The sequence below is a fragment of the Centruroides sculpturatus genome, unplaced genomic scaffold (assembly GCF_000671375.1).
Source record: "Centruroides sculpturatus isolate CEXI.00-Female unplaced genomic scaffold, Cexi_2.0 scaffold1493, whole genome shotgun sequence".
NCBI lineage: Eukaryota > Metazoa > Arthropoda > Arachnida > Scorpiones > Buthidae > Centruroides > Centruroides sculpturatus.
Genome location: NW_019385718.1, coordinates 44,670 through 60,178, shown reverse-complemented (window position 1 = coordinate 60,178; position 15,509 = coordinate 44,670). Strand labels below are relative to the sequence as shown.

General features: G+C 32.6%; 2 protein-coding genes across 3 annotated transcripts; one reads left to right on the top strand and one right to left on the bottom strand.

Moving 5' to 3' along the window:
* Positions 1–286: 286 nt before the first annotated feature.
* Positions 287–2,564, bottom strand: LOC111641500 (clotting factor B-like). The gene is made up of 6 exons (XM_023387674.1): positions 2,423–2,564; positions 1,395–1,489; positions 1,191–1,282; positions 863–993; positions 624–787; positions 287–551 (listed from the first exon to the last, which is right to left on the bottom strand). The coding sequence occupies exons 1-6, from the start codon at positions 2,478–2,480 to the stop codon at positions 396–398; spliced, it is 696 nt and encodes a 231-aa protein (XP_023243442.1). The 5' UTR covers positions 2,481–2,564; the 3' UTR covers positions 287–395.
* Positions 2,565–3,449: 885 nt separating this feature from the next.
* Positions 3,450–15,451, top strand: LOC111641499 (clotting factor B-like). Of its 2 annotated transcripts, none has more exons than XM_023387673.1 (6): positions 3,450–3,492; positions 14,362–14,450; positions 14,570–14,679; positions 14,749–14,987; positions 15,060–15,223; positions 15,296–15,451. In XM_023387673.1, exons 1-6 carry the CDS (start codon positions 3,480–3,482, stop codon positions 15,449–15,451), a joined length of 771 nt encoding a protein of 256 aa, XP_023243441.1. In that variant the 5' UTR covers positions 3,450–3,479. The 2 variants fall into 2 exon arrangements, with proteins under 2 accessions (XP_023243441.1, XP_023243439.1); XM_023387671.1 differs by lacking the exon at positions 3,450–3,492 and adding an exon at positions 11,652–11,714.
* The last annotated feature ends 58 nt before the right edge of the window (positions 15,452–15,509 follow it).

The following is a 15,509-nucleotide window of genomic DNA, read 5'->3' as shown; positions in this document are numbered from 1 at the left end:
TTAGGTTTTGCGACCAATAGATGAATTTCTGTCGTGAAGTTCCTGTAAGATGTGTCACCTTTGAAAGGAAGTGAATCCAGAAAAAGAGGCAATCACATCCTTTAACATTTTTATGTGTTGAGAAGAATTTTTAACGTTATTTTATTAGGTTCCTTTTTTCTTCGAAAAATCTTATTCAAAAAAATTTTTTATAAAGTCCGGGCCCTCTCAATATTATAAAAGAAAACGTTTAATCACATTTATTTATTTTTGTATTCTAGAAAAAAATATAATTTAACATCTCGCAAATCATACGTATATACGTATTGTTATCATTATACATCATTGTATAATTACAGGTAATATTTACTTTGACAATAAATAAAATTGTATCGATACAAGCTTAAACCATTCTTTTATTTAGTGTTATCAGATATCCACTTCAAATAGTTTGATACTCTTGTATATACACCAGGAAATCCAGGTTTAGCACACTGATAACCGAAAGAAACTATACCGATGATTCTATACCCAGAAGATGAAGACGTTACAAGAGGTCCACCAGAATCACCCTGTAAGATAATATAACATTATGTAAATTTTGATTTATTAGTATTTTAGAATATAGAAATTAATCAAGATACCTGACAGGCATCTTTCCCTCCCGTACTGATCCCTGCACACAAAAATTCTGATGTAATCCCTTTAGGTAATGAAGATATCTTTAATCGAGAGTAAGAAGCATTACATTGATTATTTGGTATCACTCTTATCGCAGCTTGCTGAAGTGATTCGGCAGGACGTCCCCCTATAATAATTGCAATTTATTTTAATTTCTATTATTATATTCTTAAAAAATAACGAAAACAATTCGATGACTTGCCGTATGAAGTATCTCCCCAACCAATAACAGTTGCAATTTTTCCATTGTATCGATTTTTTCTTGAAGGCATGAGAACCGGAGTAACATTGAGAATAGACGAGTTTAACTTTAATATAGCGATGTCATTGTAATATTGCCCAATTCTGTATCTAGGATGAATTGTAATCTTTGAAACTCCATAATTCCTTCCTTCGTTTCTTTTACGGCCTCCAATTTTGATAATATAATCAGAATGTTTTCTGTAAACATTGGCTCTGTTAGATTGTTTATTTTCCAGATTTAAATGTGAATAAATTTGTATTTAACTTACTTTGATCCCGAATCGAAACAGTGTGCAGCTGTTAAGATATATCTGTCTTTAATGATGGAGGCACCACATTGATAATTAAAGCTTCTGCTACCTCTTTTGTGTAGTGATGCCTACATGTTTTTAAATTTATTTAAATTAAGTTAAATATATTTTTATATAAGAAGATACAATTTAATACAAATTTGCTAAAGATATTAAATTATTGTAATTTAAATTATTTACCATCCAAGGCCAAGAGAATAAACTTGCTGTTTCCCCTCCAACAACGGATGGAGCATTTGCTGGATTCGTTAAAATTCGTGTAAGATTTTTATTTTCTGTAAAATAAAAAAATTTTAATGTATTTTTCTTTTATTATATTTTTAAAATATTTGATATTAAGAGTCGGCAGTGACTCCCCGCCAAGTAAAAAAGACATCGACTGATTACAGGAATCAGTTGTCAATTTTCGGGGTCGATTTCTTTGCCACAAAACTTCTAAATATATTCCGAATATCTCGTTCGGAAGACAATTGTTTTCTTAGGTAGCTTGCAAAATTTCAAACTTTTTTATAAAGCGGTTGCCGAAATATAAGCAATTGAAAAGTGCATAAATCGCCAAAAAAGCTGTATTTTCTTTTTGTTCTTCTCCTGTTTCTTAATACGGCACTGCAGAAGCTCGTTGATTTGATTGGCAGCAAATATAACAGTCCTTTCCAAACAATTCACTTATCTAGGACGAGATAAACGGCATACTTTTCGTCAAAAAGCAACAACACCCTACTCACAAACTCTTCTATCAGATTCATGATTATGGCACTCCATATTATAAGAGGACTACCGAGTTATAAAGCAAAACGCAAATACAAATCTTTGATCTATTTTCTTCTAAATCTGATTGTTTGGTCAATTACCAATTGAATTCATCTGCAGAAACCACTAAATGATCATACTTTAATTCATCATTTAACCCTTTAACCCTACATATATATATACATACATCGCCTTAAATCTGTAACTTCTACTTACTGTGCAGTTGTGTTATCAATTACCTACTCTAGTAGTCTATCATTTAATTGCTATAACTTTATGTGGGAATAACCTACTGATTATCTGTGTTGGAAAAAAAATTAGAAAGATAAAGAAATGCAAACTATCCCGAGAGGATTTAATTTCATTGTGAAAAGTATAGAAGATAAAGTGTACTCTATACTCTATATAATGACCTAGTAAACCATATTTAATAATAAAAACGAAACAATTAAACTCACCGTTCATTTCAATACTCTTTGTCACCACTACTAAAATTACTATAGATAATAATTTCATCACGAATCGCTTCAATTTGTGTAATATTAACAATACAAACAAGAATAAATAGATAATAGAAGTATTAATGAACACTTCAATCGAGTGACTGTCGAATCTAAAGCTGTATTAGATAATTCCCATTTTATACACGTAGCTCATCTTTAATTGTCCGAATTACCCATTTCAAAATATCATTCTTTTCAGAAACAGCCGAGTGGATAAAACCCTCGAACACTTATAGTTTGACGTAGGTTGGAGCTTGACTAACGTGAAGTTTTCCTAATTTTCTTCGCCTAAGTTTGGCATAGAAAGTCCTAACAAAGGGTAAATGGCTTATGTATTGCCTCGCCTTATTCCATTAATACTTAATATAGCTAAATATACTGTATAAAATAAATAGGAATTGAGAAAATTTCGCACAGAAAGCTAACAATGAAGTTAATTCATTAAATTAAAATAATTAAATTGTTACAAATTCTAATAAAATATTGCAATTTTTAGTTATTAAATAAGCAATGCGTGTTGTAATTAGTATAAATTCGAGTTTATCAAATAAATAAATGTAAAAAAAAAAAAAACTAGAAGTTCTAATGTGATGAAATCCGCGGAAATGACGAGTAATATTTCCTGTAAGAATTTCATTTAGAAGTTTACCGGTAGGTTAATTAAAATAATAAATCACTAGCATCTGTGTTCGAGCCTACAACACTGTGGACTCAAAATCGAATAACACCGGTAAAACACAAGGATTTTTCACGGACATTTTGGCACAGTGCTTAATGGAGTCTGTCCGAATCCATGATGAGTATTTCTAGAAAAAAACCCTTCCTAGTGCTCAGGAAAGTCAAAAAGAAAAGACAAAACATGTTCGTATTCATAAACAAGGATCAAGGGTTATAGTTAGAAGATAATTAGCAAGCATTCACTAGTGGTCGAGTGGATAAAACCACCGAAAACTGGTAGTTTGTTTGTGAGTCTGACCAACGTGAACTTTCCGGAATTTCTTCATTGTATCTAATGCTTAAAAAGGGTAAGTTTCTCATAGAAAAGTACTCTACTCGCTTGTCAGATTGCTTATGTATTGATTTTGTTTTCGTCAATCCAATCGTAGCTAATAAATGTTCACTCATTTAAACTTTAATAATTGATCCTTTTATGTTTGACTGAATACGAACGTAGCAGTTTAATTGCTATAAACACTGCGTTATTGTAGCGATAATGATGAATGTTTGTGTTTAATGACATTGAACTTACGAGATAGACAGAAAAAACAACCGTTTTACCTATTAAACCAGTTTAATTGTGACACAAAAATAGACTTTGCGTGATTCTTTCAGTATCTGTAGGTGTTTACTAGTAGAATTACTTACTTTTCACAGTAAAATAAAAAATTGTGATTTTTTTCTTACCTACTTTTTCAATTTTCAAAGAAAATCTCTGTTACACAATTATAAATGAAACGAAAGAAATAGATTTCTTTAAATAAATGTCTACAAAATATTGCAAAATTTATAAATCGTTGACCAGTAGTGTAATTAGAGCCGAATTAAAACATGCAAATTCTACATTTAACCCTGTCATTGTAGTTGTAACCACTAGCGCTTTCAGGGGTTCCTATGTTATGCACGACTTTAGGGGTACCACAGTATAACTTTCTATACTGTTAACATTCTCGTTATTGCTGACTTCTTAACTTTTATTCGTAAGAAAATTTGAATTTTATACGAAATTTTTTGTCTTCATTCATTAAGGGGTACACCAGTGGCCAAGCGGTTTGTTCCCTGTACACTGGGAATTCGGTCGTGGGTTCGAGCCTCGTTCGAACGGGCTGGCCACGTGAAATTTTTCGGGGTTTCTTCATGTCTGTATTACCTAAATAGGGGCCAGTTTCCCTTAAAAAGACCTCCCGGAAGGCACCCCCTAGGCAGATCGCTCAAGTGTTGCGTTGCCATAACTTAACCAACAACAACAACATTCATTAAGATCAATAATGGCAACGATAATAGGAATAAAAAGTGGAGTACATTCACACTACTTTGCATAGGGAAATTACTCCATGTTTCAAAAAAAAAATCGTGCAGGTAACAAGGTCAGTTAATAATTTACCTAATCAAGTAAGTGTTAGAAAAAAATAATAAGGAAAAACAGGTAAAGTGAATTATTCTTAGAATTCCTCCTTTTTTAATTCCTAAATGTGGTTATTAAGGCGCCAGTTTATTGTAACCGGGATCGATCCAGGCGGGTCGAATAATTCTAGGAATTTCGTGTCTCGTCAGTGAGTTGTCCCATTGTGGGCCTGGATGAGCCCACGATGGATCTTACAGAAAGGTCGATTTGAATGACAATTTAGCATCTTATCGAACTTATCGCTCTCTCTCTCTCTCTTTAAACCAAGATCTTAAAGATTTCAGAATAAATTCTACCATAAGTTAAAAACATGAGTTAAGAACATGAGTACCAAATTCTCATATTATTTACTGAAGAATATTTGAAATTTTGTATAGGAAAATTTTTCAAATTAAGCTTTTCTGTAGGGTAAAATAACAAGAGGAATTTTAAGTTTGTCCATACTGGCAATACTAATTAATTGTTTTGATCGATGCTATACGAATCTTGTGGAGGAATATCGAGTTTCCGTAAATTATGAATTTTTCAATTAAAACATGATTATTTCAATATCTTAGTAAAATTTTCAACCATCTTCCTGAATACTTTATAGCTTTAAATAATGAGTACTCAGGTTTTCAAAGTGGAAATGATGATTTTTCTTTGCTGAAGTTACTCTGTTAATTTGGCTTTGGAGGAATTTGCTGGAGCATGATATAGTTTGCTGCCAACTACTTGTTTCTGGACAAATATATTATTGAGTACCCACGAATTGGGTTTTCAAGAGTCTCACAAAACTCTTTCGGCCATTATTCAGTAGATGTATAATTACTTGCAAATTGTTCATTGTATAATTACCATTATTATTATTATTATTNTTAATTAAATGAGATTATAAATTATTGGTTTGAGGTCCCCTGTTGGTGGAGGCCCCATACAATTTCCCTTTTTGCCCATAGGATAACGCGCCACTTGATCGATTCAAATACCTCTATTTGATGATGCGATCCATCGTGGCTCAATTCTTATTGTTCCCTATGATCGTTGTTCATTGTTTTGTAATTCTTAATGTCATTTAACTTCGTTTGGGTAGTAAATTCTTATTCCAGTCACTAACTATTGAAAAATCAGGCGAAAGATTCAGGAGGAAAGGAACCTTCTTGAGAACGTGCGATGACCTGACTCGAACTCTCCTCGCCGACATTTTCTCAATTTAATTTTATATTCGGTTCTTTTCCACTACATCCGTATGCCCAAATTTGGTAAAAATCGTTCGGGCAGCTGAATCATTGTCCAATCCAAGATTTTCTGCGAAAACTTCCCTAAATGAGTCCAACTCAATGGATGATTGCGTTATATAAATAGGAAACGATGTCAAGATAAGATTTCATGAACTTCCCTGTCGACTTCCCAAAAAGTTTAATTTAGTTGCACTTTATAAAATCGTAATTATTTAGTGTATGAATAAAATTAGCAAAAACTGCTCTGGTTCTCACGTATGTATAACGGAGAAATATTGAAAGCGTGTCAAATTTGAACCCCAGATGCTTTGCAAATATCGACTGTTTTCGGACACCCTGAACCCAGAAAAGTCAAAATAGTGAAAAAATTTTGTGGGTACCTGTGTGTTTGCGGTGTAGCAATTGAGTCAATTAACACCTCAGCCTACCTCTCTGGAGAACCCTCGATATTTGGGCACTTGAAAACCTCCAGTTTATTTTTCCAGGGTGCTCTACTGATCTCTCTGTTATGTAGGGCCCCGTCCCTTACTTTCCGGTATTGTGGGCCTTGACAAACTCACTTTGGAAATAAACAAAAAGGCCCTCTTTTTGTGTAGTGGGCAAAAAATGCAAAAAAAAATTCCCTAAATCTTAGTTTTACATTTTCTCAAACAAATTAATGTGAAAATTTTAATTTTTACTTTACGAATTTTATGAATACTTTATCAATACATTGGCTTTCTTATCCAGCTGAATGAAGGTCTCTTTTCAGGCAGCGTGCCCATTATTTTCGAAGAATTCCAAGTTACAAGGAATTTTATCATAGATTTATTAATATAAAATTTAATTTATATCAATTACAACAATAAATCTATTGCTACTATCTCATCTGTATTGTGTAATAATTTCCTAAGCGCTCCTGCTAGTGATAAAACCACTAACCGCTTGGAGCGAACTCGTGTCAGTGGTTTTATCACTGCCTACCTTTGATGGCCACGTGAAGTTAACTGGTCATCTTCCCGTGTTTAACACCCAAATACAAGTTTTTTTATGGACCAGGTTACCATAAAAGACCTCCCAAGAAGCATCTTTTACTTGAGAGAGTGTCCATGATGCCTTCAATCTAATAATTTCGTAATGTTAAATCAATAAATTATCAGCTAAGTGACAATGTTGTATTTTATAAATTTATTAATTTTGTATTTATTGGATATTTATGTAAATACTCAACCTTTTAAATGAGTGTATTTTTGAGCCATTTTTACTTTTCCGGCTGTTGTATAAGTATGGTGATAGGTCAAAAAATGACCCCACAAGATTTTTGGACTCAGGACATCTTAAAAGGTCGAGAAATGCACAGGAGTTTAATAACTCCTGTGTTTTTTGTCGAAAAATTTTTGACAAAAAACAGGAGAAATTTTTCAACGAGGTTTGTTTATTAGATGATTGATGCCTTTAAATTTTGGAGGTTAAAGGTTGAAGAGGTTGAGAGATAAAGGGAATCGTGTGTATCTCTATTAGAGTCAGACTTAATGAAAATTTTACTTGTTATTAGCATTTACAATTTTAATAAAACTCGTCCCTACCCTGTTTAATAGTCAAAAATATAAAAGGTTTCTTAATTAATAAAACATGTTAACAGATGGTGCCACCAAATGTTGCCGGAAAAGTTAAGCAACTCGTTGCTAAATTTTTTAAAATATGATCTGACAGAATTTCTGAAATTTCTAGAAACCTCTGAAAGAGGATTTAAAACGTTTCTTGTTATTAAAAAAAAAACACACATTGATTTTGCAATACTTAATTCTTCTACGTAATACTTACATTTATAAAAAGGGAATTGTCAAAACAGGTTTACAGACACGACAGATACTTGATTGGAGTGATCGTCAATAATTGTATCATTGCTATCATTTAAATTATTTAAAATTTGTCATGAAATTGTTACTGGTCCTACTGTTACTAGCTGTGATAAATATCGAGACGAAAGGTGAGTTTAACTCCGTTTTTTCCCCACTTATTTTTTAATTAAATTCCCATACACACGCAGACCGACAAACAAACTGTTCTTTGTCCTCTGGCTGATTAATAGAACATTGATTTTTTTAACATATGTTTTCCTATTAAAATATNCTCTTTGTCACCACTACTAAAATTACTATAGATAATAATTTCATCACGAATCGCTTCAATTTGTGTAATATTAACAATACAAACAAGAATAAATAGATAATAGAAGTATTAATGAACACTTCAATCGAGTGACTGTCGAATCTAAAGCTGTATTAGATAATTTCCATTTTATACACGTAGCTCATCTTTAATTGTCCGAATTACCCATTTCAAAATATCATTCTTTTCAGAAACAGCCGAGTGGATAAAACCCTCGAACACTTATAGTTTGACGTAGGTTGGAGCTTGACTAACGTGAAGTTTTCCTAATTTTCTTCGCCTAAGTTTGGCATAGAAAGTCCTAACAAAGGGTAAATGGCTTATGTATTGCCTCGCCTTATTCCATTAATACTTAATATAGCTAAATATACTGTATAAAATAAATAGGAATTGAGAAAATTTCGCACAGAAAGCTAACAATGAAGTTAATTCATTAAATTAAAATAATTAAATTGTTACAAATTCTAATAAAATATTGCAATTTTTAGTTATTAAATAAGCAATGCGTGTTGTAATTAGTATAAATTCGAGTTTATCAAATAAATAAATGTAAAAAAAAAAAAAACTAGAAGTTCTAATGTGATGAAATCCGCGGAAATGACGAGTAATATTTCCTGTAAGAATTTCATTTAGAAGTTTACCGGTAGGTTAATTAAAATAATAAATCACTAGCATCTGTGTTCGAGCCTACAACACTGTGGACTCAAAATCGAATAACACCGGTAAAACACAAGGATTTTTCACGAACATTTTGGCACAGTGCTTAATGGAGTCTGTCCGAATCCATGATGAGTATTTCTAGAAAAAAACCCTTCCTAGTGCTCAGGAAAGTCAAAAAGAAAAGACAAAACATGTTCGTATTCATAAACAAGGATCAAGGGTTATAGTTAGAAGATAATTAGCAAGCATTCACTAGTGGTCGAGTGGATAAAACCACCGAAAACTGGTAGTTTGTTTGTGAGTCTGACCAACGTGAACTTTCCGGAATTTTTTCATTGTATCTAATGCTTAAAAAGGGTAAGTTTCTCATAGAAAAGTACTCTACTCGCTTGTCAGATTGCTTATGTATTGATTTTGTTTTCGTCAATCCAATCGTAGCTAATAAATGTTCACTCATTTAAACTTTAATAATTGATCCTTTTATGTTTGACTGAATACGAACGTAGCAGTTTAATTGCTATAAACACTGCGTTATTGTAGCGATAATGATGAATGTTTGTGTTTAATGACATTGAACTTACGAGATAGACAGAAAAAACAACCGTTTTACCTATTAAACCAGTTTAATTGTGACACAAAAATAGACTTTGCGTGATTCTTTCAGTATCTGTAGGTGTTTACTAGTAGAATTACTTACTTTTCACAGTAAAATAAAAAATTGTGAATTTTTTCTTACCTACTTTTTCAATTTTCAAAGAAAATCTCTGTTACACAATTATAAATGAAACGAAAGAAATAGATTTCTTTAAATAAATGTCTACAAAATATTGCAAAATTTATAAATCGTTGACCAGTAGTGTAATTAGAGCCGAATTAAAACATGCAAATTCTACATTTAACCCTGTCATTGTAGTTGTAACCACTAGCGCTTTCAGGGGTTCCTATGTTATGCACGACTTTAGGGGTACCACAGTATAACTTTCTATACTGTTAACATTCTCGTTATTGCTGACTTCTTAACTTTTATTCGTAAGAAAATTTGAATTTTATACGAAATTTTTTGTCTTCATTCATTAAGGGGTACACCAGTGGCCAAGCGGTTTGTTCCCTGTACACTGGGAATTCGGTCGTGGGTTCGAGCCTCGTTCGAACGGGCTGGCCACGTGAAATTTTTCGGGGTTTCTTCATGTCTGTATTACCTAAATAGGGGCCAGTTTCCCTTAAAAAGACCTCCCGGAAGGCACCCCCTAGGCAGATCGCTCAAGTGTTGCGTTGCCATAACTTAACCAACAACAACAACATTCATTAAGATCAATAATGGCAACGATAATAGGAATAAAAAGTGGAGTACATTCACACTACTTTGCATAGGGAAATTACTCCATGTTTCAAAAAAGAAATCGTGCAGGTAACAAGGTCAGTTAATAATTTACCTAATCAAGTAAGTGTTAGAAAAAAATAATAAGGAAAAACAGGTAAAGTGAATTATTCTTAGAATTCCTCCTTTTTTAATTCCTAAATGTGGTTATTAAGGCGCCAGTTTATTGTAACCGGGATCGATCCAGGCGGGTCGAATAATTCTAGGAATTTCGTGTCTCGTCAGTGAGTTGTCCCATTGTGGGCCTGGATGAGCCCACGATGGATCTTACAGAAAGGTCGATTTGAATGACAATTTAGCATCTTATCGAACTTATCGCTCTCTCTCTCTCTCTTTAAACCAAGATCTTAAAGATTTCAGAATAAATTCTACCATAAGTTAAAAACATGAGTTAAGAACATGAGTACCAAATTCTCATATTATTTACTGAAGAATATTTGAAATTTTGTATAGGAAAATTTTTCAAATTAAGCTTTTCTGTAGGGTAAAATAACAAGAGGAATTTTAAGTTTGTCCATACTGGCAATACTAATTAATTGTTTTGATCGATGCTATACGAATCTTGTGGAGGAATATCGAGTTTCCGTAAATTATGAATTTTTCAATTAAAACATGATTATTTCAATATCTTAGTAAAATTTTCAACCATCTTCCTGAATACTTTATAGCTTTAAATAATGAGTACTCAGGTTTTCAAAGTGGAAATGATGATTTTTCTTTGCTGAAGTTACTCTGTTAATTTGGCTTTGGAGGAATTTGCTGGAGCATGATATAGTTTGCTGCCAACTACTTGTTTCTGGACAAATATATTATTGAGTACCCACGAATTGGGTTTTCAAGAGTCTCACAAAACTCTTTCGGCCATTATTCAGTAGATGTATAATTACTTGCAAATTGTTCATTGTATAATTACCATTATTATTATTATTATTGTGAATGAGGTATCAGGTGGTAAGCTATTGTATCGACTAAAACAAGCATCGCTTAAGATAAGTTACATGACATTTGCTTACAATACTCTAATGTGAAGTAGAAATTGCTACCACTGTTATAATATTTACATAAATTAAACTAATTTATTAGCTACTTGTTGTTTACTTGTTGAAATAAAATTATGAATTAAATTCAAGAGTAAATATTATTCATAAATTTCAAGAATTTCATGGCATTGGTATTTCTACTTTTCTTGGATTTACTTGAATGAACTTGAATTTATAAATTACAATTGCAATTCTATTGCTGTTTTAACAAGGAAAACTTGCAATCATTCGTTAGAATTTATATTATCATTTTAATTTAATGACGATTTCTTTGTTTCCTGTATTAAATAATCTTACAATGAATTCCTTACCCCACTATTACCTTCCCGTTTATTTTTTCCGAATATAAAAAAATAATAATTAGAATATAATCTCATTTATTAATAATTTTACATAATTTAATAATGATTTTATGAAAGGAGAAAATTACTAATGGAAAAAAGGTTTTGCTTAGTAAAAAATTAATTCGTCTGCGTTTAAAAGAGGATTATTAAAACAGGTTTAAAGGGCCATCGGTTACTCAATTGATGTGTGTTCTTTAATACACCAATGCTGCAGTTCATCCACCTAATATCTTTCGTTTGGTGTAAATATTATCTGAGTTATAGAAAATCTGTGATGAAGGTGTTATTTATATTATTATTCCTGGCTGTGATAAGGAATGTCGAGATGAATAGTGAGTTTAATTGCTTTGTTTTCTTCTTTTTTACTTTTTCAGGCTGTACTCAAGCTAATGATAGAGTACAGTGTACTCTATAAGATGAGTCAGACTAGTCATTTCGTTTTTATATGTAATTTTTATAATTTTAATCTGTCGGCATGGACAGGCATTGTATATTACATATATAATCGTTGCCTTTACTGAAGAAACTAGTCAGTAGGATAGAGTGAAGGTCATTAGCCTGTACTCTACAGAATAACTAACAGCTTCTTTAGCAGAGACGACCTTTTATTATAGGTTAAAACTCTTCTACAATAGGCAAAACAGTTAAAAATATTGATAATAAGTCACAAAAAACGTGTAAAAATTGTATACGTAATTTAAAATTTGCATAATGTAGCAGAGTCGTAACCTATAATAAAAGGTCATCTCTGCTAAGAAAGGTTGTTAGTTCCTGGTGTTGGAAAGGACAGAAACGAAAACATTTTAGTATCTTCTGTATTTTATATAGGCTATATTGTAAATTTACCGTCTGCCATTTTTAAATCTCATTAATAGTTTATATACACATTAAACTGTATTGTTATGGACTAATCTATAAATGTAGTACAAATGTAGGCTGTAAGTAGAGGATTTGATCCCGGGATCTCGAAAATCGGGATCCCGGGATCCCGACCACTTTTCAGTCCCAAAATTTTCGGGATTAAGTTTTCCTAATCCCGAGATTTTCGGGATTGACATCATTTTAAAAAAAGTTGCAAAATAGACTGCATGAAGCGAAACGTTCAGTGCCAGTGCTTTTAACAGAATTGCTTGCCTATCATTTTAATATAAAATACAAGAAATTTTATTCCAAGCAAGCAGCAGAAATTAACCTAGCGGGCTTGCGATGCTTGCTTGGAATAAAACTTCTTGTATTTTCAACTAAAATGATAGGCAAGCAGTTCTCACTGGGTTACTTGGTAATATACTTCATTTTTGTATTTTTGAATTTTCGCGGGCGCCAATCGATTTTCTGGCGCAGTCGAGAGCACTACTCAGTGCGTTTTACCTGTCAATGTGTCAGCCATCTTGTTTTGCCAGTGTGGTTAATATAGACCCGACGCCTCTCGCTTAGGGGGGTCGACCTTAGGTGAAAAGGTTACGACCCCCGCCTTGCCCGTGATCTGTCAGGATGATGCGAGAAAGTCTTTTTACGTTTGGGAGTAGTGGTTTGCTGGATGCTGAGAGACTCACACAGAGACCGAATTTACAAAATTAACGTGTTTATTTTTAGAAAGGCATGCTTACAATGATCGAAACAATCGGGATTGTAGCCTTTACTCCTACAATCCCGATCTGTGTCGACCGGACTGTTTTCTTCCAACCTCCCCGTGTCCTCGAAGCTATAACTAGAACGGGCTTATAAGTATTTACTAACGATTCCTCCAACTTCCATCAAACCTAAACGCGTTTTCTCAGCAGCTGCATATATGTGCAACAAATTGAGAAGCAGACTTGGTGATGAGACACAGGATGCGTTGTTATTTCTCAGATCATATTTTCGCAATTCAAATTAGAATGTTCCTATTAGATTAGTTTTCTTTATATTTAAGAAAAATGTGACTGATTAATATTATTTTTAAATACTTTTTGCTAAGAAACTTATCTTACTACCTACTTACTAGGTTGCTATATGAAAGTAGTCTATTTAGTCGATGTTAAGAGAGATTTTTGTTAATTTTCAACGTTTATTTGCATAGTTTGTTACATAAAGGTTTTTTCAATTTATGTGAGTTTAAAGAGATCTCAGTGATGCTTAAAAAAGAATAAATTTAACATGAAGACTGAGTGATTTTAAGTCTGGTTAGTCTGACTCTGAGTCTGATTAGTTAGAGTGATTAAATTAGCTAGGTGTATACTGTAAAATATGTTGATTTTTGTCTAAATTTTGATTTGTTGATTTCTGTAAGATTTTCTTATTTTTTATTAACCCTCAATATTGGAATAATCCCGGGATCCCGGGATTGACTAAGTATAATCCCGAAATCCCGGGATTAGAAATAAGGACCGGGATCGAATTCCCTAGCTGTAAGTTATATATTTATATACTGTATATACACAGCCTTTAGCGTAATATATATATAGTTATGTCCACATTCTCCTTGAAATTTTTATTCCCCACCCTCATTGTCCCAAGTTTCTTCAAGTTTCATTAACTCTTCCCCTTTTCGCACGTCCAACAAAACTCAACCCGCCCGAAAATCTTTATCACTTTATAAAATAATAAAATGTATAAACTGTTTAAAGTTTAATTAATTAATGAAATAAAACAGACGTCCATTGAAGTTCTTGAAGGAAAGAAGAAAGACTTGTCGTAACTTCCTCCCTCCCTTCCAGTGCGGATGCCATTTGTGGACAGCTGTATTTGTCCTTGACGATTGAGATAATGAGGTTTCTGTAAGGTTTTATTACGGAAAAAAAGTCCCGATCGACATTACGTAAAGTCTATAAAAAAATAGAATTTTAAGAAGATAAATGGTATAAAACATACACCAATTATAAAACAGGGGAGAATTTAGAAGGTGAGGAGGGCGTAGCTCTACCCCACTTCCTGAGGATTTTCCCAAGTAAAACCTGGAACCTCATGTAGTAAAATATTAAGTCTTGCTTTATTGTTCAGGATGTGGTCGAGACCCTTTTATACAATCTTTTGGACGTTTTGGAGTTGTTGGAGGACGAACCACGAGTAAATTCTCTTGGCCATGGATGGTGAGCAATTCATTTTACATTTATTTTAATATCTTTTGAAAACTAATATTAAAATCATTGTTCTACACGTTTACGAGCACCTATCAAAATATATTAACGCTAACTTTAATAATTTTCAGGTATCATTACACAAAAGAGGTAGCAGAAACTTCAATTATCATTGTGGTGCTTCCATTATTAAAGATAAATATATCTTAACAGCTGCACATTGTTTCGATTCGGAATCTAAGTAAGTCAAATACAAATTTATCCACTTTTAAGCTTTGAAAACAGATACTAACAGATCCTTTATTATTAGGAAGTCTTCTGATTATATTGTTAAAGTTGGAGGCCATAAAAGAAACGAAGGAAGGAATTATGGAGTTTCAACGATTACAATTCATCCTAGATATAGAAGTGGGCAACATTATAATGATATTGCTGTATTAAAGTTAAACTCGTCTATTCCTAATGTTAAACCCATCTGCTTACCTTCAAACAATGAACGTTACGATAGGGAAAGTGTAACAGTTATTGGTTGGGGAGTTACTTCTTTCGGTACGTCACCAAATTATTGTTTAAATTTATCAAGCGTATAATAATTTATACTTAAAATTATAATTATTGTAGCTGGACGTCCTGCTGATGCACTTCAGGAAGCTAAAATAAATATGATACCTAATAGTCAATGTAATGCTTCGTACACACAGTTAAAGGTATCGTCATTACCTAGAGGAATCACATCAGAATTTGTGTGTGCAGGAATCAGTTCGGGGGGGAAAGATTCGTGTCAGGTATCTTCACACACACTTTTTACATTCAATAATTTAATATAAATATATTCATAATGTTATGTTCTTTTATAGGGTGATTCTGGTGGTCCTCTTATGATTCGTTCTATTTTTACTTGGAGGATCATCGGTATAGTTTCTTTCGGTTACCAATGTGCTAAGCCAGGATTTCCGGGTGTATATACAAGAGTATCAAATTATTTACAATGGATATCTGATAATACTAAATAACGTATTCATAAATGTTTTTATTTAAAATAAATTTTAATCTTATAAAATAAACGTTGTC

Coding starts and splice junctions, on each gene's coding strand:
- LOC111641500 (XM_023387674.1), bottom strand. CDS start 2,480: ATGAAATTATTATCTATAGTAATTTTAGTAGTGGTGACAAAGAGTATT. Junction 788..862: donor TTGGGGAGATACTTCATACG/GCAAGTCATCGA, acceptor CAATTATTATAG/GGGGACGTCCTGCCGAATCA. Junction 552..623: donor GAGGGAAAGATGCCTGTCAG/GTATCTTGATTA, acceptor ATTATCTTACAG/GGTGATTCTGGTGGACCTCT.
- LOC111641499 (XM_023387671.1), top strand. CDS start 11,657: ATGAAGGTGTTATTTATATTATTATTCCTGGCTGTGATAAGGAATGTC. Junction 14,451..14,569: donor AATTCTCTTGGCCATGGATG/GTGAGCAATTCA, acceptor AATAATTTTCAG/GTATCATTACACAAAAGAGG. Junction 14,988..15,059: donor TTGGGGAGTTACTTCTTTCG/GTACGTCACCAA, acceptor TAATTATTGTAG/CTGGACGTCCTGCTGATGCA.